At 52.1% G+C, this 22362-nt stretch overlaps 1 protein-coding gene across 14 annotated transcripts in view; it reads right to left on the bottom strand.

The window, feature by feature from the left end:
* Positions 1–21852, bottom strand: part of DAZAP1 (DAZ associated protein 1) — a 432244-nt gene extending 410392 nt beyond the window's left edge. For 4 of the 14 annotated variants that reach the window (XM_069215783.1, XM_069215785.1, XM_069215784.1 and 1 more), the window contains exon 1: positions 21438–21847. In XM_069215783.1, the coding sequence (XP_069071884.1) occupies positions 21438–21469 (32 nt within the window). In that variant the 5' untranslated portion in view covers positions 21470–21847. Of the gene's footprint in view, positions 1–21437 lie in introns of all 14 variants that reach the window. The other 10 variants (XM_069215790.1, XM_069215789.1, XM_069215779.1 and 7 more) reach the window with 8 other exon arrangements.
* Positions 21853–22362: the final 510 nt, after the last annotated feature.

Consider the following 22362-nt stretch of genomic DNA (forward strand, 5'->3'; position numbering starts at 1 on the left):
CCCCAAATGACCTTATGTGTGCACAATAGAAAGTGACCAGGAACTAACATCACAGAAAGAGGTTATTGGAGTACGAATCTCAGAGAGAATCTTCTGATCAGACCACCGTCATCCAAAAGGCAGTTCAGAAGGCCTGACCATGCACTTTTCCTCTTACTCGTGGCATCAACGCAGTACACAAAGAAAACTGAGTTTTACATATTTTGCTAAACGTAGAACTCCACTTGTTAGGATTTTATCATCCAGCCGCTAGATGGCGCTCCCAAAGGCCCTCTAGGGTCCTGCCTTTACCCATGAATAGGAGTATATACACTTCTACACCTTGCATTCCCAGACCCACTCTATATTCAAGTCCAGGCTTCTACACCATCGTCCCCATGCATCATAGTCTCTGTAGTCGTTTCTGTCTCCAAACCCTACCCTGAACCCGCCCTGGTGATGGTGCTCCATTCTCTCTCGATTCCTGGATTACACAGCCTTTCTGACGTCTTTATACATGTTTCTTGACATTTTCACTCTCTTCGCCAACCAGTAATCGATTTCTGTCTTTCCTGTGTCTTGTGACGGCTGGTTTCTCTGGTCTTCCCCTAACCGAACCCATGTTCTGCATTCTCTTCATTGTTGATTCCCCACAGGGGCAACCAAGACGGCAGGCACTCTGGCAGATGAGAAACGACTTCAAGCCCCCCTAATCCCTCTCCCACCCACCCCCATGTGGAGAGAGGAAATTAAATGAGTATGGTGGTCCATAATTCTGGGGGAAAAGAGAAGACCCCTAACGACTTGAGACCCCTGGTGGCACTTGGCAGCACAGAAGCAAAGAGACTGTAAAGACTGAGCCAGGCCAAGGGTGGATAGGAGACACCAAAGTGCTAAGAAGCAGACCCAATGAGCGCACAGGGGTTGCACGGCCACTTGGTGCCTGAAGGGCAAACATCTTAGAAGCTGAGGGGCATTGACTACGACTGCAGTGTGATTTCAAACTCCTGTAACTTACTTTGGATTTGTGGCTAGTTTGCATGCCCTCAAAATGATGTGCAAAGAAGGGGCAAAATGGCCTGTTTGCATAGCTGTGATCCCCAGAGTCTTCCGCGAGGTGCAGCTCCTGACATAAGTAAAGCAGATGTGTGTGCCTTCAAAAGGGACCTTTGAGAGAATCTGTGAAGAACACTGAGGGCAGCAATGCGGACAAAAGCTCGCTTGGCTCCAAGATAGATAAGCTCCCCAAAGACGTTGGAGTGGAGTCTAGGATACTGGAAATTGAAAGACAAAAAAGGAACTGGAGATCTGAACGAGAAACTGCAAATAGCCTTTCTGAAGACAGAAGATAAGCAAAGCACAGCAAGGAGAACAAAATCTCAGAATCAGTAAAGCGGAAAGCCACAATGTGCTTAGATTCAGGACGGTCCTCTTTGCATTATTGCTAGACTCAGGGGACCCAAGGGTACAATTTGATAGAGCGCATCAAGTGGGCCCAGCTAACCCTAGACTTTATCCCCTACCATGAGACATGGTGATGACATTTCACTGCTTCCACGACAAGGAAGTAGTATTTCAAGCTGCTAGAAAGGTCAACATGTTCTCCTACAACGGACACTCGCTTTTTTTTTTAGGACCTCTCACAAGCAAAATAACAAAAGAATAGCTTCCCTCCGCGTAGTCACAAAGAAACTTAGGGAAGAAAAGATCCGATACAGATGGACATATCAATTTGGTACGGTTTTTGACAATTATGGGACAATGCTTTAGGTCACAGAATGGCAAGAGGTTGCAAAATAATGAAATTAGACCCAGGAAAAAGAGGGAGCTGAGAGGGTGAGGCGGACCTACCAACTATGCTGAGGAGAATCTGGAAAGGCCACTGCAATAACAAATTGAAATCGAGAGACAACAGTCAGGGAAGAAAAATGGAATGCATGAGAATCGAAGATGAGCTGTGCCCCCTCGAGAATCCAGACTCAGGACTGCACCAGATAAGGATGTGTGATCACAGACGAAACCTGGGAGAGCATGGCACATGCAGTCATTAGTGGGACCTGCAAAAAGCTTTGAAATATAAGGGGGACTAACTGCACTTGATGGCTAAAGGCGGCGGGTGAGCAACAGGTGTTTGGAGTCAGATTTCTCCAGTAGCTGCTTTCCAACACAATTACTCAACCCATTTCTCAAACGAGTGACCAGGAAAGACAGTTTAATACTGAGGAACTGTTCTGGCACAGTACAACCAGGGAAGGATTGGACCGTTTTATAGACTAGATATACACTTAAGATGATGCTGTGTAACATACTGTTTGGGCGTCCTTTCGTGGTGAAGTTTGGTAATGTTGGGTGAAGTTGGGGGTAGGGCGATTATTTCTGGTTGTTGGAATGCAGATCAGAGTAAGCTCAACACCACAATATACTTCTTATGTGCCTAAGCAATGGTGAAGGTACTTGGATATAATGTGAAAGGTTTAATCTCACCCATTAGGAGGAGAGTGACATGGAGATCTAGTAAGGGCTCCTAACCAGATATCATATGCCTTCAAGAAACACACCTTACAAGACAGGACCAGCGCACGATGAGACAAACTACACTATTGTATAGTACGCCTCAACCACACACAAACACTATGGGGTTTCCATATTTTTCAAACGTGGATTTCCCCTCACAGTACAAGGCAGCTAGTTAGAAAAGAAGGGAAGGTACACCATTCAGCGGGCTAAACTGGAAGGGCCTTCTATCCTAACAGGCAGGAACTCTATGCTGCACTTAAAAGGCACCTCTTGCACAGCAGAAAATAAAGTGAACCCCTATCATGGCACCTCAGAGAGAAAAGACAAAGGATTATGTTAAAGAAATACTGTCAGAGACATGAACCATCTTCCAAGCATAAGGGGACAAACAATGTGTTAGGTAAATACTATGCTACATCATATCCTAGAGACACGCTTCCGACATATAATCAGATGCAAAATTTAAAACACAGTGACACTACCTTGTCTGACAGTCAAACGCAGGTCCTGGACACTGCTATATCTCAAAAAGAAATAAGGATGGTGGTAAAAAGCCTGAATTACAAAAAGGCCTCTGGTCCATAAGGGTTTGCAAACCTATCCCTGCTGGTCCTTAACTAGCAAAACTATTTAATCAGGCCTCAAAAGATCTACTCACCCACTCTCTGTGGTGAGTGAGATTTCAAATGGACAGCTATTTTTGGGGCCTACTGGTCCGTTCTGGTGAGCTGACAAATAACAGGTGTTCTGTTCACTCAAAGTGAATGAGCAATAAGAACGAGTTACTTACCTTCGGTAACGACTTTTCTGGTGGATACATTAGCTACCTGTGGATTCCTCACCTAATGAATACTCCCATGGAGCCAGCATTCGACGGAAATCTTCTTACTAGTCTCTGCACGTCGACGAGGACGTCCCTCTAGCCCACGCGACGCCGTCTGACGTCATACAGGCAATAAGAGGTCCTCGACGACGTGCAGACGTCAGTACCAATCATTTTTTACGTGCATGAGAACAACCAGGCAATGCAATGAAAGAGCAAGGCAACATCCCATTACATTGTAAAAATACACAACATTGCATGAATAACTGTAAATCTTTTATATATATATATATATATATATATATATAACTCTCTTTTAAAAAAAATATATATACACATCAAGTATATACACAAAGATATATACATATATACATATATATAAATATAATATATATACAACATCTATTGCACCCTCAAAGACCAAGAGGAACGTACTCAAGGATTACTTGGTAAGACCAGAAAGGCAACGGGGAGGCGGGTGGGACCGTGAGGAATCCACAGGTAGCTAATGTATCCACCAGAAAAGTCGTTACCGAAGGTAAGTAACTCGTTCTTCTGATGGATACAACTACCTGTGGATTCCTCACCTAATGAATAGAGTCCCAAAGCAGTACCACGCCCGGCGGTGGGTGCCTAAATGGTCAAACCAAGAAATCCTGCAGCACTGACCGTGCAAAATGGCCGTCCCTTCTAACCTCAGAATCCAAACAGTAATGTTTTGCAAAAGTGTGAAGGGACGACCAAGTTGCGGCCTTGCAGATGTCGACCACAGGAACACCTCTGGCCAAGGCCGAAGTGGCCGACTTAGCTCTGGTGGAATGAGCTCTAATGCCCTCAGGAGGATCCTTCTTTGCCAAAGAGTAACAGATTTTAATGCAAAGAACAACCCACCTGGATGTTGTTCTCCTGTGGACTGCCTTTCCTCTCCTCTTGCCCACGTATCCAATAAACAGCTGATCCTCCAGCCTGAAATCCTTTGTTCTATCAATAAAGAAGCTCAACGCCCTCTTTGGGTCCAGACGGTGCAGTCTTTCTTCCTCTTTGGAAGGATGAGGCGGAGGATAGAACATGGACAAAGTAATTGCCTGAGCCAAATGGAAAGGTGAAACAACCTTCGGGAGGAAAGCAGCCTTGGTCCTCAACACCACCTTATCCCCATAAAAAGTTGTATAAGGGGGCTTTACTGATAAGGCCTGCAACTCACTCACTCTCCTTGCTGATGTTATAGCTATCAGGAAGACTGTTTTTAAAACCAAATACCTTAAGGGGCAAGAATACATAGGTTCAAAAGGGGACCCCATAAGGAAAGTCAGGACCAAGGACAAATCCCATTGCGGCATAACGAATGGCTTTGGAGGATATTTATTTAGAAGACCTTTCAAGAATCTGATAACAATAGGGGATTTAAATAAAGATGGTTGGTCTGGAAGACATATGAAGGCTGACAAGGCCGATAAATAACCCTTAATGGTAGCCACTGCACAACCTTTCTGCGCTAGAGACAGAGCAAAAGACAAAACGTCCGATAGATGAGCATGCAAAGGATCAATCTGCCTCTCTCCACACCACGCAACAAATTTAGACCATCTATTAGCGTAGATAGATTTAGTGGAGTGTCGCCTGGCCGCTAATATAACATCCACTACCTCAGGCGGGAGAGAGAAGGAACTCAGGTTGCCCCGTTCAATCTCCAGGCATGTAGGTGCAGACTCTGGAGGTTGGGGTGTAGAACCTGCCCCTGCGACTGCGAGAGGAGGTCGGCCCTGAAAGGGAGACGGAGCGGAGGGCACATTGAGAGTTGGAGAAGGTCGGAGTACCATACCCTCCTTGGCCAATTCGGAGCTATTAGGATGACTAGAGCCCGGTCCTAGCGAATCTTCCTCAATACTCGAGGAATCAAGGGTATGGGAGGAAACGCGTAAAGCAACTGGCCGCACCAGGTTATTTGAAACGCGTCCCCCAACGCTCCCTGCATCGGATACTGGAGGCTGCAGAATAACGGACAATGCGCGTTCTCCCGAGTGGCAAACAGATCTACCCGAGGAAACCCCCACCTCTGGAAGATTAAACGGACTTGATCTGGATGGAGACGCCACTCGTGGTCTGCCGAGAATTGGCGACTGAGACTGTCCGCACGCACGTTCAAGACTCCGGCCAGATGGTTTGCTATCAAGCAAATCTAATGGTCCTTTGCCCAGGACCATAGTCGAAGAGCTTCTCTGCAGAGAAGGTACGACCCCACTCCTCCCTGCTTGTTTATGTACCACATCGTGGTAGTATTGTCCATTAGGACCTGTACCGACTGACCACGAAGGGAAGGGAGGAAGGCCTTGAGAGCCAGACGTACAGCCCGTAACTCTAACAGATTGATGTGAAACATCTGTTCCTCTGGAGACCAAAGACCTTTGATCTCCAGATCCCCCAGATGAGCTCCCCACCCTAGAGTGGAAGCATCCGTTATGACTGTGGCCACTGGTGGCGACTGCTGGAACGGCTTTCCTTGTGAAAGATTGTTGCTTGCAATCCACCACTTCAAATCCACAGCAGCATCTCTGGAGATCTTGACAGTACTCTCTAGATCCCCTTTGTGTTGAGACCACTGCCTTCGGAGGCACCACTGAAGAGCCCTCATGTGCCAGCGAGCATGCGTGACCAACAGAATGCAGGAGGCAAACAGACCGAGCAGACGAAGGACCTGGAGGACTGGAACTACTGCTCCATTTCGAAACATTGGAACCAAATCCTGAATATCTTGAATCCGCTGAGGCGGAGGAAAGGCCCGACCCAATGTTGTATCCAGTACTGCCCCTATGAACAGGAGGCGCTGAGAGGGCTCTAGGTGAGATTTGGGCTCGTTCACCGAAAAACCCAGGTCGAACAACAACTGGGTTGTTGACTGCAGATGATGCGACACAAGCTCCGGGGACTTGGCTTTGATCAACCAGTCGTCCAAGTAAGGGAATACTGCTATCCCCTTCCTTCTGAGTTCTGCCGCAACCACCGACATCACCTTCGTGAAGACTCGAGGTGCTGAAGTAAGACCAAACGGAAGGACCGCAAACTGATAGTGCTGTGATCCCACCACAAACCGGAGATACTTCCTGTGTGACTTGAGTATCGGGATATGAAAGTAAGCATCCTGCAAGTCGACAGACACCATCCAGTCTTCCTTGTTCAACGCCAAAAGCACCTGTGCTAGGGTCAGCATCTTGAACTTTTCCTGCTTGAGGAACCAATTCAAGATCCTCAGGTCCAGGATTGGTCTCAAACGACCATCCTTCTTGGGAATCAGGAAAAACCTTGAGTAACATCCTCGACCCCTTTCCTGCTCTGGGACAAACTCCACCGCGCCCTTTGAAAGGAGGGCTTGTACCTCCTGTTCTAGCAACAGGAGGTGTTCTTCTGAACAATAAGAAGGGCGGGGCGGGATGAGGGGCGGGAACTCCCGAAAGGGAAGGGTGTAGCCTTTTCCCACAATACTAAGAACCCAAGTGTCCGTTGTAACAGTCTTCCATTTGGTGAGAAAATGCTGTAATCTTCCCCCTACAGGAGAGGAGTGAGTGGGAAATGGTGGAAGCCTAAGGCTGCTTCCCCTGCTGCACCCCGCCAGAGGATGAGGAAGAGGCAGAGTGCTGCTGAGAGGCTCCTCTGGTGCGGACCCTACCTCTCCCTCTAAAAGATCTATAGGGATAGGAAGAGGCAGGTTGCTGATATCTTCCCCGAAAGGAAGAGGAGGAAGAGCCACGCCCAAATCCACGAAACCTCCTGAAAAATCTGGAAGAGGCCGTGGAAGAAGGAGCTTGGAGCCCTAACGACTTAGCCGTAGCCCTGCTCTCCTTAAAATGTTCCAAGGCCGAATCAGCCTTGGCTCCAAACAGTTTGTCCCCATCAAACGGGAGATCCAACAATGTGGACTGTACATCCGCAGAAAAGCCCGAGTTACGGAGCCAGGCCTGCCTCCTTGCCACCACAGTTGTGCCCATTGCTCTGGCTACCGAGTCGGTCGTATCCAGTCCCGTCTGGATAATCTGGGTCGCAGCAGCCTGGGCATTTGAAACAACATCCAAAAGACCCTGGGGAAGCTCTGTAAATGATGAGGAAATGTCATCCATCAGAGCATGAATATACCTCCCCAGGATACAGGTTGCGTTGGTGGCCTTCAACGCCAGACTGCAGGACGAAAAAATCTTCTTGGACTGCGCCTCTAGTTTCTTTGAATCTCTGTCCCCAGGCACCGTCGGGAAAGAACCAGGCGCTGACTTGGATGAACAGGAGGCCTGCACCACCAAGCTCTCCGGCGTAGGGTGCCTAGACAGAAAACCAGGGTCAGTCGGAGCCGCCCGATACCTCCTGGCCACGGCTCTGTGAACTGCTGGGGAAGATGCCGGCCTCTTCCACACCTCTAACACCGGATCCAGCAGAGCGTCATTAAATGGCAAAAGAGGCTCCGCCGCAGCTGAGGCCGGATGTAGCACCTCTGTTAGAAGGTTTTGTTTAGCCTCCACCACTGGCAAAGGCAGGTCCAAAAAACTAGCTGCCTTCCGTACCACTGCGTGAAAGGAAGCAGCCTCCTCAGTATATTCTCCCGGGGACGAAAGATCCCACTCAGGGGAAGTGTCCAGCCCACTGGCCGACTCCAGACCACGCAGCCCATCACCCGAGTCCTCTAGCTCTCCTTCCTCCAGGGCTCGTTGGTACTCCTGCTCCTCTAATACACGGAGAGCACGTCTCCTCGAATGAAGCCATTGTTCAATACGCGGAGTCGACAATGCCTCCGCCGAAGTCGAAGATCGGCGCCGATCTTCAGAAGCCACTGACGCCGCGTCCGGCGCCACAGGTAACTTCGGCGCCGACGAAAGAGCAGTCGAAGCAGATGGACCCCCCGGAGTCACAGGCCGAAATCCCGACGTCGACGGGATGGAAATCCCCGGGGCCAATCCCTCTGAAGCCACCGGAGCGGCCACTGGCGCCGAGCCCACGTTCCCAAAAGGGAGAAAGGGCATAAAGGGTGCCGGCCGAAGAGGTGCAGGATCACCCAATGAAAAGGCCAAAGGCCCAGCCGGAGCACCCCCTGGAGCCATCTGTTGGAAGATGGCATACATCGCATTCAAGAATGCGGAACTATCGGCTCCAGGGGTGGGAAAAGCCGGATACTGGGGTGCCTGTCTCGGAGGCGACCCCGACGCCGGCCTCGACGTCTGCAACGCCGGAGAAAACACCTGAGGCTCCAATACCTCAATCACCGACACCTGTCCAGGTGAAGTCGGAGACGCCGGAGAGGGCAACGGCGTCGAAGGATGCGGCGTAACCGTGGGACTGATCTCCCATGTCCTTCGGCGCCGATCCGAAGACCTGGAACGAGTCTCCTTTGAATGACGCCGAGATTCTCTACGGCGCCGGGAGTCTCGATGACGCCGATGTCTTGGTGAAGAAGACTTCTTGTGATGCTTCTCCTTCGATTTCGCCATAAACAACTTCGCCTCACGTTCCTTGAGGGCCTTTGGATTCATGTGCTGGCATGAATCACAAGTCGAGACGTCGTGGTCGGAGCTCAAACACCAAAGGCAATCGGAATGAGGATCCGTCACTGACATCTTGCCTCCACACTCACGACAAGGCTTGAATCCAGACTTTCTCTGCGACATTATTACCACAGCGAAAGACTACGCAGCAAAAATACACTGTAACCACAAAAGTAACAGTTGCTCCCTCGAAGATAACCGTTTCGAATGCACGGAAAAAAGGGAACTGACGTCGGCACGTCGTCGAGGACCTCTTATTGCCTGTATGACGTCAGACGGCGTCGCGTGGGCTAGAGGGACGTCCTCGTCGACGTGCAGAGACTAGTAAGAAGATTTCCGTCGAATGCTGGCGCCATGGGAGTATTCATTAGGTGAGGAATCCACAGGTAGTTGTATCCATCAGAAAGATGCTTTTAAACCTTGCTTTTATCTTGTCACATTTGCTCGGGATTCAGAGACAGGTCAAATGTCAGTTTGTTTTTCTAGATTTACTTTTCTTTCGCCGACAGTGAAGTTAGAGGATTTTGTAAAATGGACTGTGTGACAGTCATGCTGTGCAAAGTGTGTAAAATGAAGTGCTATAAAATGTCAGGCTTTTTTCTAACACAACACTGAAGTAGCTAATAGGTGAACTGCACAAACATTTCAAAATATATTTCAGTAGTTATCAAAGCACATTTTTGTAATTCTGTGTGGTTTAAAAAAAAAAAAAAAGAAAGGTTTCACAGAATGAAAACAAAGCTGAACACTTTACTTGGTGATGTGCAAATGGCACACAAGTAAGTCCTTGTACCTGGTACCAAGGGCCCTGTGGCCAGGGAAGGGCTCTAAGGGCTGCAGTATGTCTTATGCCACCCTGGGGACCCTCACTCAGCACATGCACACTGCTTGCCAGCTTGTGTGCGCTGGTGGGGAGAAAATGACTAAGTCGACATGGCACTCCCCTCAGAGTGCCATGCCAACCTCACACTGCCTATGCAGTATAGATAAGTCACCCCTCTAGCAGGCCTTACAGCCCTAAGGCAGGGTGCACTATACCATAGGTAAGGGCATAGGTGCATGAGCACTGTGCCCCTACAGTGTCTAAGCCAAACCTTAGACATTGTAAGTGCAGGGTAGTCATAAGAGTATATGGTCTGGGAGTTTGTCAAACACGAACTCCACAGTTCCACAATGGCTACACTGAATACTGGGAAGTTTGGTATCAAACTTCTCAGCACTATAAATGGACACCGATGCCAGTGTGGAATTTGAGAAATGCACACAGAGGGCATCTTAGAGATGCCCCTGAATACCAATCCGACTTCTAGTGTTAGGCTGACCAGTATTCTGCCACATGAGGTGAGTGCCTTTGTCACTCTGTGACCAGGAACAAAGCCTGTACTGGGTGGAGGTGCTTCTCACCTCCCCCTGCAGGAACTAACACCTGGCAGTGAGCATCAAAGGCTCATGCCTGTTGTTAAAGCACCCCAGGGCATCCCAGCTAGTGGACATGCCCTTCTCTCCGGCTACTGCCCCCACTTTTGGCGGGAAGTCCGGAGGAGCTAACGAGAAAAACAAGGAGTCACCACTCTCCGGCAAGGACCCTAAGGTGCCCCGAGCAGAGGTGACCCCTGCCTTAGAAAATCCTCCATCTTGCTTTGGAGGATTTCCCCCAATAGGATTAGGGATGTGTCCCCTCCCCACAGGGAGGAGGCACAAGCAGGGTGTAGCCACCCTCGGGGACAGGAGCAATTGGCTACTGCCCTCCAGCCCTAAACACACCCCTAAAATCAGTATTATGGGGCAGCCCTGAACCCAGGAAAACAGTTTTTCTGACAATCTGAACAACAAGGACTGCTGACCTGAAAGCTCCACAGAGACGACGGAGACAACAATTGAATTGGCCCCAGCCCGACCGGCCTGTCTCCAGGTTCAAAGAACCTGCAACAGCGACGCATCCAGCGGGACAAGTGACCTCTGATGACTCAGAGGACTGCCCTGCAACCCAAAGGACCAAGAAACTCCTGTGGACAGCGGCTCTGTCTAATCTACAAACAAGAAACCATCTTTAAAGGTACTCCCGCCTCACTCCAGAAGCGCGAGTCCCCAACCCTCTGCACCCGACGCCTGTGTCCAGAGAACCCAACACTGCAGCGAGGAGCCCCAGGCTACTCCCACGACGTGGACACCCTGAGACGACCTCCCAACACCCCCACGGCAACACCTGCAGAGAGAATCCAGAGGCTCCCCCTGACCGCGACTGCCCAGTAGCAAAGAACCTGACGCCTGGACCAGGCACTGCACCTGCAACCCCCAGGACCAAGAGAAACCAACTACCAGTGCAGTAGTGACCAGCAGGTGGCCCTCATTGCAGCCCCCCGTGCCTGCCTGCATCGCCAGAGTGACCACCGGATCCCTCCATTTTTTCCAATCTAAAACCAGACACCTACTTTGCACACTGCACCCGGCCGCCCCTGTGCCGCTGAGGGTGTGTTTTGTGCGCCTACTTGTGTCCCCCTAGTGCTCTACAAAACCCCCCTGGTCTGCTCCCCGAGGACGCAGAAACTTACCTGCTAGCAGACTGGAGCTGGAGCACCCCTAGTCTCCATAGGCGCCTATGTTATTTAGGCCCCTCTTTGACCTCTGCACCTGACTGGCCCTGTGTTGCTGGTCCTGGGTGTTTGGGGTTGACTTGAACCTCCCCAACAGTGGGCTGCCTATGCCCCGGAGACTGAACTTGTAAGTGCTTTACTTACCTGAGAAACTAACTTGTATTTACCTCCCCCAGGAACTGTTGATATTTGCACTTTGTCCACTTTTAAAATAGTTTATTGCCGGTTTTGCCAAAACTGTGCACATTACTGTTTTACTTCAAAGTTCCATACTTAGCTGTGGGAAGTACCTTACAATTTATGTACTTACTTGAATTCTGAATCTGGTGGTTCTAAAATAAGTTAAGAAATAATATTTTTCTATATAAAAACCTATTGGCCTGGAGTAAGTCTTTGAGTGTGTGTTCCTCATTTATTGCCTGTGTGTGTACAACAAATGCTTAACACTACCCTCTGATAAGCCTACTGCTCGACCACACTACCACAAAATAGAGCATTAGTATTACCTACTTTGGTCTCTGTTCAGCCTCCTGGGGAGACCCTGGACTCTGTGCACACTATGGGCCTGATTACAACTTTGGAGGGGGTGTTAATCCGTCCCAAAAGTGACGGTAAAGTAATGGATATACCACCAGCCGTATTACGAGTTCCATAGGATATAATGGACTCGTAATACGGCTGGTGGTATATCCGTCACTTTACCGTCACTTTTGGGACGGATTAACACCTCCTCCAAAGTTGTAATCAGGCCCTATATCTCATTTTGAGATAGTATATACGGAGCCAACGTCCTACAAGATGTCTGTATCTCCTCTGTAGGTGTCTCCCTGGAAGGCATCTGACTTTCGACGGGTGTTTTCTGTCTCTTTCCATAAAGCAGGCATGTGACTACAGGCGTCTCATTCTCTCTCTATGGAACATGTCTGTGTCTCTACATCTCACATAGGTATTGCTCTCTCGCTCCGTCAAGCATTTATTTCTCACTCTGGTAGGTGTCCGTCTCTGGCAGGTGACTCTCTCTCTCCCTCTCTGGAAGGTGTCTCTGACTTGGGAATGCAAGTAGGTCTGTTGGGCAAGTGTCTCTCTTCTGCAAGTCTCTCTGGCGTCTAATTCTCCGTCATTCTGGAATGTGTCTTTGCCTCTCACAGGTTTGTCTCTTCGCCAAGGTGTGTTCCTCAGGCTGGACCCGCGGGGGCAGTCTGTGCCTGGCTGTTGTCTCTTGCCCTGCCGCTCACAGATGTATCTCTTTCTCTCTTGTATGTCTATCTCCCAGCGGTCTGCTCTCTCTCCCTACTAGGTGCACTTTTCAGGTATGACCCTCTGGGGTTCTCACTTCCCTCTCAGATCTCTCTCTTGGGTGCGAGGGGCTGTCACATTAAGGTCAGGTCTGTGTCTTCCTCTCAGGTGTGTCTCCATTAGCAGTCTCTTCCTCCGATGTCTGTCTCTAGCGGGTCACTCTCCTCTCTGGTGCACGTACGCTCATGCTCCCCCTCAGATGTGTGTATCTCTTGCGCTCTCTCTCTCTCTGATGGGTCTCCTCAGGTCAGAATCACTCATGCGTATTTCTGTCTTCCTGTCAGTCTCCCCCACAGCTGTCTCTCCTTCCGGTGTCCCTCCCTCAGGGCTGTCTCCCTCAAGGTCTCTCTCACAGATGTGTCTCCTCAGGTCAGTCTCTATCTCATGCGTGTCTCCCTCTTTCTTTCAGGTGTCGCTCAGTCTCCCTCTCACAGCTGTCTCTCCCCCGCCGGAAGCACCCTTAAGGTCTCTAAGATATGTCTCTCCTTCCAGTCTCCCCTTCAGGTCTCTTCCTCATGCGTTTCCCTCTCAGGTGTCTCTCAGTCTCTCTCACAGCTGTCTCTCTCTCTCCCTCCGGTTGGAACCTTAAGGTCTCTCTCCGTTAGATGCATCTCCTCAGGTTGATCCCCCACCCTAGGGTGTGTGCGCTGCGGGTTGTGCTCTGTCTTACCCTCAGGTCGGTCTCTCCCTCATGCGTTTCTCCCTCTACCTCTCAGGTATCTCTCACAGCTCTCTCCCTCTTCCTCTCAGGTGTCTCACACTCTCTCACAGATGTCCTCCGCTTACTCTAAGGAGTCTCAGCCCCTCTCACAGCTGTCTCCCGCTTCCTCTCAGGTGTCTCATTCACAGGTGTCTCCCTCTTCCTCTCAGGTGTCCCACTCTCTCACAGCTTTCTCCCTCTTCCTCTCTCTCACTGCTGTCTCCCTCTTACGCTCAGGTGTCTCACTCTCTCTCAGCAGTCTCCCTCTACATCGCAGGTATCTCACTTTTTTCCTTATGCGTGCTTACCTCTTCCTCTCAGGTGTCTCTCAGTTTCCCTCACAGCTGTCTCCCTCTCATGCATCTCCCTCACAGCTTGTTCCCTCTTTCTGTCAGGTGTCTCACTCTCTCCATCTTCCTCTCAGGTGTCTCTCAGCTGTCTCCCTCGACCTCATGTGTCTATCACACTCTCACAGCTGTCTCCCTCTTCCTCTCAGGTGTCTCACAGCTGTTTCCCTCTTCCTGTCAGGTGCCTCACTCTTTCACAGCTGTCTCCCTCTTCCTCTCAAAGGTCTCTCACTCCCTCTCATGTGTCTCTCACACAGCTGTCTCTTCAGGTATCTCTCAAAGCTTTCTTCCTCAGGTGCCTCTCACTCTCACGGCTGTCTCCCTCTTCCTTTCAGGTGTCTCACAGTTGTTTCCCTCTTCCTGTCAGGTGCCTAACTCTCTCACAGCTGTCTCCCTCTTCCTCTCAAAGGTCTCTCACTCCCTCTCATGTGTCTCTCACACAGCTGTCTCTTCAGGTATTTCTCAAACCTTTCTTCCTCTCAGGTGCCTCTCCCAGCTGTCTCCCTCTTCCTTGCAGATGTCTCACAGCTGTCTCCTTTTTCCTCTCAGGTGTCTCTCACTCTCAGCAGTCTCTCTCTTCATCTCAGGTGTCTCACTTTTTTCCTTATGCGTGCTTCCCTCTTCCTCTTCGGGGTGTCTCACAGCTGTCTCCCTTCCTCTCAGGTGTCTCACAGCTGTCTCCCTCTAAGGCATCTCTCACAGATGTTTCCCTCTTTCTGTCAGGTGTCTCGCTCTCTTTCACAGCTATCTCCCTCGTCCTCTCAGGTGTGTCTCACTCTCTCCGTCTTCCTCTCAGGTGTCTCTCAGCTGTCTCCCTCGTCCTCTCAGAAGTCTATCACTCTCTCAAAGCTTTCTCCCTCTTCCTCTCACGTGCCTCTCACAGCTGTTTACCTATTCCTGTCAGCTGTCTCACTCTCTCTCCCAGCTGTCTCCCTCTTTCTCTCGGGTTTCTCTCACAGCTGTCTCCTTCCATTCAGGTGTCTCTCACTCAGCTGTCTCCCTCTTCCTCTCGGGTGTCTCTCACTCTTAGCTGTCTCCCTCTTCCTCTCGGGTGTCTCTCACAGCCGTCTCCCTCTTCCTCTCGGGTGTCTCTCACAGCCGTCTCCCTCTTCCTCTCGGGTGTCTCTCACAGCCGTCTCCCTCTTCCTCTCGGGTGTCTCTCACAGCCATCTCCCTCTTCCTCTCGGGTGTCTCTCACTCTTAGCTGTCTCCCTCTTCCTCTCGGGTGTCTCTCACTCTTAGCTGTCTCCCTCTTCCTCTCGGGTGTCTCTCACTCTTAGCTGTCTCCCTCTTCCTCTCGGGTGTCTCTCACAGCCGTCTCCTTCTTCCTCTCAGGTGTCTCTCACAGCCGTCTCCTTCTTCCTCTCAGGTGTCTCTCACAGCCGTCTCCTTCTTCCTCTCAGGTGTCTCTCACAGCCGTCTCCTTCTTCCTCTCAGGTGTCTCTCACAGCCGTCTCCTTCTTCCTCTCAGGTGTCTCTCACAGCCGTCTCCTTCTTCCTCTCAGGTGTCTCTCACAGCCGTCTCCCTCTTCCTCTCAGGTGTCTCTCACAGCCGTCTCCCTCTTCCTCTCAGGTGTCTCTCACAGCCGTCTCCCTCTTCCTCTCAGGTGTCTCTCACAGCCGTCTCCCTCTTCCTCTCAGGTGTGTCTCACAGCCGTCTCCCTCTTCCTCTCAGGTGTCTCTCACAGCCGTCTCCCTCTCCCTCTTAGGTGTCTCTCACAGCCGTCTCCCTCATAGGTGTCTCTCACAGCCGTCTCCCTCATAGGTGTCTCTCACAGCCGTCACCCTCATAGGTGTCTCTCACAGCCGTCACCCTCATAGGTGGTGTCTCTCACAGCCGTCACCCTCATAGGTGGTGTCTCTCACAGCCGTCACCCTCATAGGTGGTGTCTCTCACAGCCGTCACCCTCATAGGTGGTGTCTCTCACAGCCGTCACCCTCATAGGTGGTGTCTCTCACAGCCGTCTCCCTCTCAGGTGTCTCTCACAGCCGTCTCCCTCTCAGGTGTCTCTCACAGCCGTCTCCCTCTCAGGTGTCTCTCACAGCCGTCTCCCTCTTCCTCTCTCACAGCCGTCTCCCTCTTCCTCTCAGGTGTCTCTCACAGCCGTCTCCCTCTTCCTCTCAGGTGTCTCTCTCCCTCTTCCTCTCAGGTGTCTCTCACAGCCGTCTCCCTCTTCCTCTCAGGTGTCTCTCACAGCCGTCTCCCTCTTCCTCTCAGGTGTCTCTCACAGCCGTCTCCCTCTTCCTCTCAGGTGTCTCTCACAGCCGCCTCCCTCTTCCTCTCAGGTGTCTCTCACAGCCGCCTCCCTCTTCCTCTCAGGTGTCTCTCACAGCTCTCTCCTCAGGTATCTCTCACAGCTGTCTCCCTCTTCCTCTCAGGTCTCACTCACAGCTGTCTCACTCTTCTTCTCTGGTCTCTCTCAGCTGTTTCCCTCTTACTCTCGGGGGTCTCACTCTCACAGCTGTCTCCCTCTCTGGTGTCTTTCACTCTCTCAGTTGTCTCCCTCTTCCTCTCAGGTGCCTCACTCTCACAGCTGCGTCCCTCTCTCACATCTGTCTCCATCTTCCTCTCAGGTGTCTCTCACAGCTCTCCCCTCAGGTATCTCTCACAGCTGTCGCCCTCTTCCTCTCAGGTCTCACTCACAGCTGTCTCACTCTTCCTCTCAGGTCTCTCACAGCTGTCTCACTCTTCCTCTCAGGTGCCTCACTCTCACAGCTGCATCCCTCTCTCACATCTTTCTCCCTCTTCCGCTCAGGAGTCTCACTCTCTCAAAGCAGTCTCCCTCTTCATCTCGGGTGTCCCACTTTTTTCCTTATGCGTGCCTCTCTCATCCTCTCGGGTGTCTCTCACAACTGTCTCTCTTCCTCTCAGGTGTCTCACAGCTGTCTCCCTCTTCCTCTCATATGTCTCACTTTCCCTCACAGCTGTCTCCCTCTCAGGCATCTGTCTCACAGCTGTTTCCATCTTCCTGTCAGGTGTCTCACTCTCTTTCACACCGGTCTCCCTCTTAGGTGTGTTTCACTCTCGGTCTTCCTCTCAGGTGTGTCTCAGCTGTCTCCCTCGTCCTCTCATGTGTATCACTCTCACAGCTGTCTCCCTCAGGTGCCTCACAGCTGTCTCCCTCAGGTGCCTCACAGCTGTCTCCCTCAGGTGCCTCACAGCTGTCTCCCTCAGGTGCCTCACAGCTGTCTCCCTCAGGTGCCTCACAGCTGTCTCCCTCAGGTGCCTCACAGCTGTCTCCCTCAGGTGCCTCACAGCTGTCTCCCTCAGGTACCTCACAGCTGTTTCCATCTTCCTGTCAGGTGTCTCTCACAGTTGTCACCCTCTTCCTCTTATGTGTCTCACAGCTGTCTCCCTCTTAGGTGCCTATCACAGCTGTCTCTCTTCCTCTCAGGTGCCTCTCACAGCTGTCTCTCTTCCTCTCAGGTGCCTCTCACAGCTGTCTCCCTCTTCCTCTCATGTCTCTCACAACTGTCTCACTCTCAGGCATCTCTCACAGCTTCTTCCCTCTTTCTGTCAGATGTCTCGCTCTCTTTCACAGCTATCTCCCTCGTCCTCTCAGGTGAGTCTCACTCTCTCACAGCTGTCTCCCTCAGGTATCTCACAGCTGTCTCCCTCTTAGGTGCCTCTCACTCACAGCTGTTTCCCTATTCCTGCCAGGTGTCTCACTCTCTCTCACAGCTGTCTCCCTCTTCCTCTTCGGGGTGTCTCACAGCTGTCTCCCTTCCTCTCAGGTGTCTCACAGCTGTCTCCCTCTAAGGCATCTCTCACAGATGTTTCCCTCTTTCTGTCAGGTGTCTCGCTCTCTTTCACAGCTATCTCCCTCGTCCTCTCAGGTGTGTCTCACTCTCTCCGTCTTCCTCTCAGGTGTCTCTCAGCTGTCTCCCTCGTCCTCTCAGAAGTCTATCACTCTCTCAAAGCTTTCTCCCTCTTCCTCTCACGTGCCTCTCACAGCTGTTTACCTATTCCTGTCAGCTGTCTCACTCTCTCTCCCAGCTGTCTCCCTCTTTCTCTCGGGTTTCTCTCACAGCGGTCTCCTTCCATTCAGGTGTCTCTCACTCAGCTGTCTCCCTCTTCCTCTCGGGTGTCTCTCACTCTTAGCCGTCTCCCTCTTCCTCTCGGGTGTCTCTCACAGCCGTCTCCCTCTTCCTCTCGGGTGTCTCTCACAGCCGTCTCCCTCTTCCTCTCGGGTGTCTCTCACAGCCGTCTCCTTCTTCCTCTCAGGTGTCTCTCACAGCCGTCTCCTTCTTCCTCTCAGGTGTCTCTCACAGCCGTCTCCTTCTTCCTCTCAGGTGTCTCTCACAGCCGTCTCCTTCTTCCTCTCAGGTGTCTCTCACAGCCGTCTCCTTCTTCCTCTCAGGTGTCTCTCACAGCCGTCTCCCTCTTCCTCTCAGGTGTCTCTCACAGCCGTCTCCCTCTTCCTCTCAGGTGTGTCTCACAGCCGTCTCCCTCTTCCTCTCAGGTGTCTCTCACAGCCGTCTCCCTCTCCCTCTTAGGTGTCTCTCACAGCCGTCTCCCTCATAGGTGTCTCTCACAGCCGTCTCCCTCATAGGTGTCTCTCACAGCCGTCTCCCTCATAGGTGTCTCTCACAGCCGTCACCCTCATAGGTGGTGTCTCTCACAGCCGTCTCCCTCTCAGGTGTCTCTCACAGCCATCTCCCTCTCAGGTGTCTCTCACAGCCGTCTCCCTCTTCCTCTCTCACAGCCGTCTCCCTCTTCCTCTCAGGTGTCTCTCACAGCCGTCTCCCTCTTCCTCTCAGGTGTCTCTCTCCCTCTTCCTCTCAGGTGTCTCTCACAGCCGTCTCCCTCTTCCTCTCAGGTGTCTCTCACAGCCGTCTCCCTCTTCCTCTCAGGTGTCTCTCACAGCCGTCTCCCTCTTCCTCTCAGGTGTCTCTCACAGCCGCCTCCCTCTTCCTCTCAGGTGTCTCTCACAGCCGCCTCCCTCTTCCTCTCAGGTGTCTCTCACAGCTCTCTCCTCAGGTATCTCTCACAGCTGTCTCCCTCTTCCTCTCAGGTCTCACTCACAGCTGTCTCACTCTTCTTCTCTGGTCTCTCTCAGCTGTTTCCCTCTTACTCTCGGGGGTCTCACTCTCACAGCTGTCTCCCTCTCTGGTGTCTTTCACTCTCTCAGTTGTCTCCCTCTTCCTCTCAGGTGCCTCACTCTCACAGCTGCGTCCCTCTCTCACATCTGTCTCCATCTTCCTCTCAGGTGTCTCTCACAGCTCTCCCCTCAGGTATCTCTCACAGCTGTCGCCCTCTTCCTCTCAGGTCTCACTCACAGCTGTCTCACTCTTCCTCTCAGGTCTCTCACAGCTGTCTCACTCTTCCTCTCAGGTGCCTCACTCTCACAGCTGCATCCCTCTCTCACATCTTTCTCCCTCTTCCGCTCAGGAGTCTCACTCTCTCAAAGCAGTCTCCCTCTTCATCTCGGGTGTCCCACTTTTTTCCTTATGCGTGCCTCTCTCATCCTCTCGGGTGTCTCTCACAACTGTCTCTCTTCCTCTCAGGTGTCTCACAGCTGTCTCCCTCTTCCTCTCATATGTCTCACTTTCCCTCACAGCTGTCTCCCTCTCAGGCATCTGTCTCACAGCTGTTTCCATCTTCCTGTCAGGTGTCTCACTCTCTTTCACACCGGTCTCCCTCTTAGGTGTGTTTCACTCTCGGTCTTCCTCTCAGGTGTGTCTCAGCTGTCTCCCTCGTCCTCTCATGTGTATCACTCTCACAGCTGTCTCCCTCAGGTATCTCACAGCTGTCTCCCTCAGGTGCCTCACAGCTGTCTCCCTCAGGTGCCTCACAGCTGTCTCCCTCAGGTGCCTCACAGCTGTCTCCCTCAGGTGCCTCACAGCTGTCTCCATCTTCCTGTCAGGTGTCTCTCACAGTTGTCACCCTCTTCCTCTTATGTGTCTCACAGCTGTCTCTCTTCCTCTCAGGTGCCTCTCACAGCTGTCTCTCTTCCTCTCAGGTGCCTCTCACAGCTGTCTCTCTTCCTCTCAGGTGCCTCTCACAGCTGTCTCTCCCTCTCAGGTGCCTCTCACAGCTGTCTCCCTCTTCCTCTCATGTCTCTCACAACTGTCTCACTCTCAGGCATCTCTCACAGCTTCTTCCCTCTTTCTGTCAGATGTCTCGCTCTCTTTCACAGCTATCTCCCTCGTCCTCTCAGGTGAGTCTCACTCTCTCACAGCTGTCTCCCTCAGGTATCTCACAGCTGTCTCCCTCTTAGGTGCCTCTCACTCACAGCTGTTTCCCTATTCCTGCCAGGTGTCTCACTCTCTCTCACAGCTGTCTCCCTCTTCCTCTCAGGTGTCTCACTCTCTCTCACAGCCGTCGCCCTCTTCCTTTCCATCATCTTTCACTCCCACAGCTGTCTTCCTCTAAGGTGTCTCTCTCTCACAGCTGTCTCCTCAGGTATCTCTCAAAGCTTCCTACCTCTTCCTCTCAGGTGTGTCTCTCTCAAAACTGTCTCCCTCTTTCTCTTGGTGTCTCTCACAGCTGTCTCCTTCTCGGGTGCCTCTCACTCTCAGCTGTCTCCATCTTCCTCTCAGGTGTCTCTCACAGCCCTCTCCCTCTTACTCTCAGGTGGCTCTCACTCTCTCACAGCTTTTTCCCTCTTCCCCTTGGGAGTCTCAGTCCCTCTCACATCTGTCTCCCTCTTCCTCTCGGGTGTCTCACAACTGTCTCCCTCTTCCTCTCGGGTGTCTCTCACAGTTGTCTCCCTCTTCCTCTCAGGAGTCTTACAGCTGTCTCCCTCTTCCTCTCAGGAGACTCTCACAGCTGTCTCCCTGTTCCTCTCAGGTGTCTTTCACTCTTTCACAGCTGACACCCTTGCCTTTCAGGTATCTCGCAGCCGTCCCCCTCTTCCTCTCAGGTGTCTCACATCTGTCACCTAAGGTATCTCACAGCTGTCTCCCTCTTCCTCTAAGGTGTCTCTCACAGCCGTCTCCCTCTTCTCAGGCATCTCTCACTCAGCTGTCTCCCTCTTCCTCTCAGGTGTCTCACTCTTTCACAGCCGTCTCCCTCTTCCTCTCAGGTGTCTCTCACAGCCGTCTCCCTCTTCTCAGGCATCTCTCACTCAGCTGTCTCCCTCTTCCTCTCAGGTGTCTCACTCTCTCTCACAGCCGTCTCCCTCTTCCTCTCAGGTGTCTCTCACAGCCGTCTCCCTCTTCTCAGGCGTCTCTCACAGCCGTCTCCCTCTTCTCAGGCATCTCTCACTCAGCTGTCTCCCTCTTCCTCTCAGGTGTCTCACTCTTTCACAGCCGTCTCCCTCTTCCTCTCAGGTGTCTCTCACAGCCGTCTCCCTCTTCTCAGGCATCTCTCACTCAGCTGTCTCCCTCTTCCTCTCAGGTGTCTCACTCTTTCACAGCCGTCTCCCTCTTCCTTTCCATCATCTTTCACTCCCACAGCTGTCTTCCTCAGGTCTCTCACAGATGTTTGCCTCTTCCTCTCTGGTGTCTCTCACTCACTCTCACAGCCGTCTCCCTCTTCCTCTGAGGTGTTTCACAGCTGTCTCCCTCTGCCTCGCAGGTGTCACTCTCTTCCCATCTCCCTCACAGCTGTCTCCCTCTTCATCTCAGGTATCTCCGCCCCTCTTCCTCCCAGGTGTCTCCCTCTCTCCACAGCCCCTCAGCCCCCAGCCCATTCCCCGCCCCGCGGCCTCTCACCCTATCTCGTCGGCGCCGCTGACGCTGTTCATGGCTGCGGCCTGCGGTGGGTTCCGGTGCCCGCGGCCGGGCTGCACGCCCCGGGGCCCGGTCTCCGCCGAAGGTCAGCGCCGCCGCCTCCTCACAGCCGCGCAACGGCCTCAACGGTAGCGGCGCCGGCGCGCTACGGGGTTTCCTGACAGGAGGCGGGGGTCCGGGGCGCTCGCGCTGACACGTCACCGCGCACGCGCTGGGTAGGCGGCGCGAGCCGCGGCCGCCGTATCCATGGGAGCCGCGCTCACAGCCCAGTCACAATGCGGGCGGCGCGGCACGCGCCGGGAGAGCTGCGAACATGGAGGAAGGACTAGCAGTGACAGTTCATGACAGACACGAAGGCGGGGAAGAAACAGACGGACGGCCGTAGAAAAGGTGAAAGGACGTGAGGCCCGCGCCGCGGATAGGGAAGAAGGACTATACTGACAGGCCCGCGCCGTGGATAGGGAAGAAGGACTATACTGACAGGCCGCAGTGCCGGAAGCACCGGTCTGACAGCCAATCAGGGCAGCGCTCGCGGGGCCTAGCTCCAGGCTGATCCTCTTTCTATGCTTTATTTTACAACAGCCAATTAAAAAAAACTTTATTTAAAAAACTACATTTCCCAGTGTAACATATTGATCACATGACCAACCATAGAGGATCTCCCCTATAAAACCTGGTGACAGGAACACACATCCTCTTTCTTGGCAAGTAAACACGCAACAAAGTCACTGAACCGCAGAGTCCGGACCCCGGCTCACCCAGATGCTCTCGAAGCCCCTGGAACCGTTGACTCTGAACACGAGGATCTCGAGGAAAAACAGCTCCCAAAACGGAAACCATCGAACTTCAAGTTTGCTTCTCATCATTTCCTTCAATAAGAATTCTCTGTCAGGACCGGAGGCTGCGG

The sequence above is a fragment of the Pleurodeles waltl genome, chromosome 12 (assembly GCF_031143425.1).
Source record: "Pleurodeles waltl isolate 20211129_DDA chromosome 12, aPleWal1.hap1.20221129, whole genome shotgun sequence".
Classification (NCBI taxonomy): Eukaryota; Metazoa; Chordata; class Amphibia; order Caudata; family Salamandridae; genus Pleurodeles; species Pleurodeles waltl.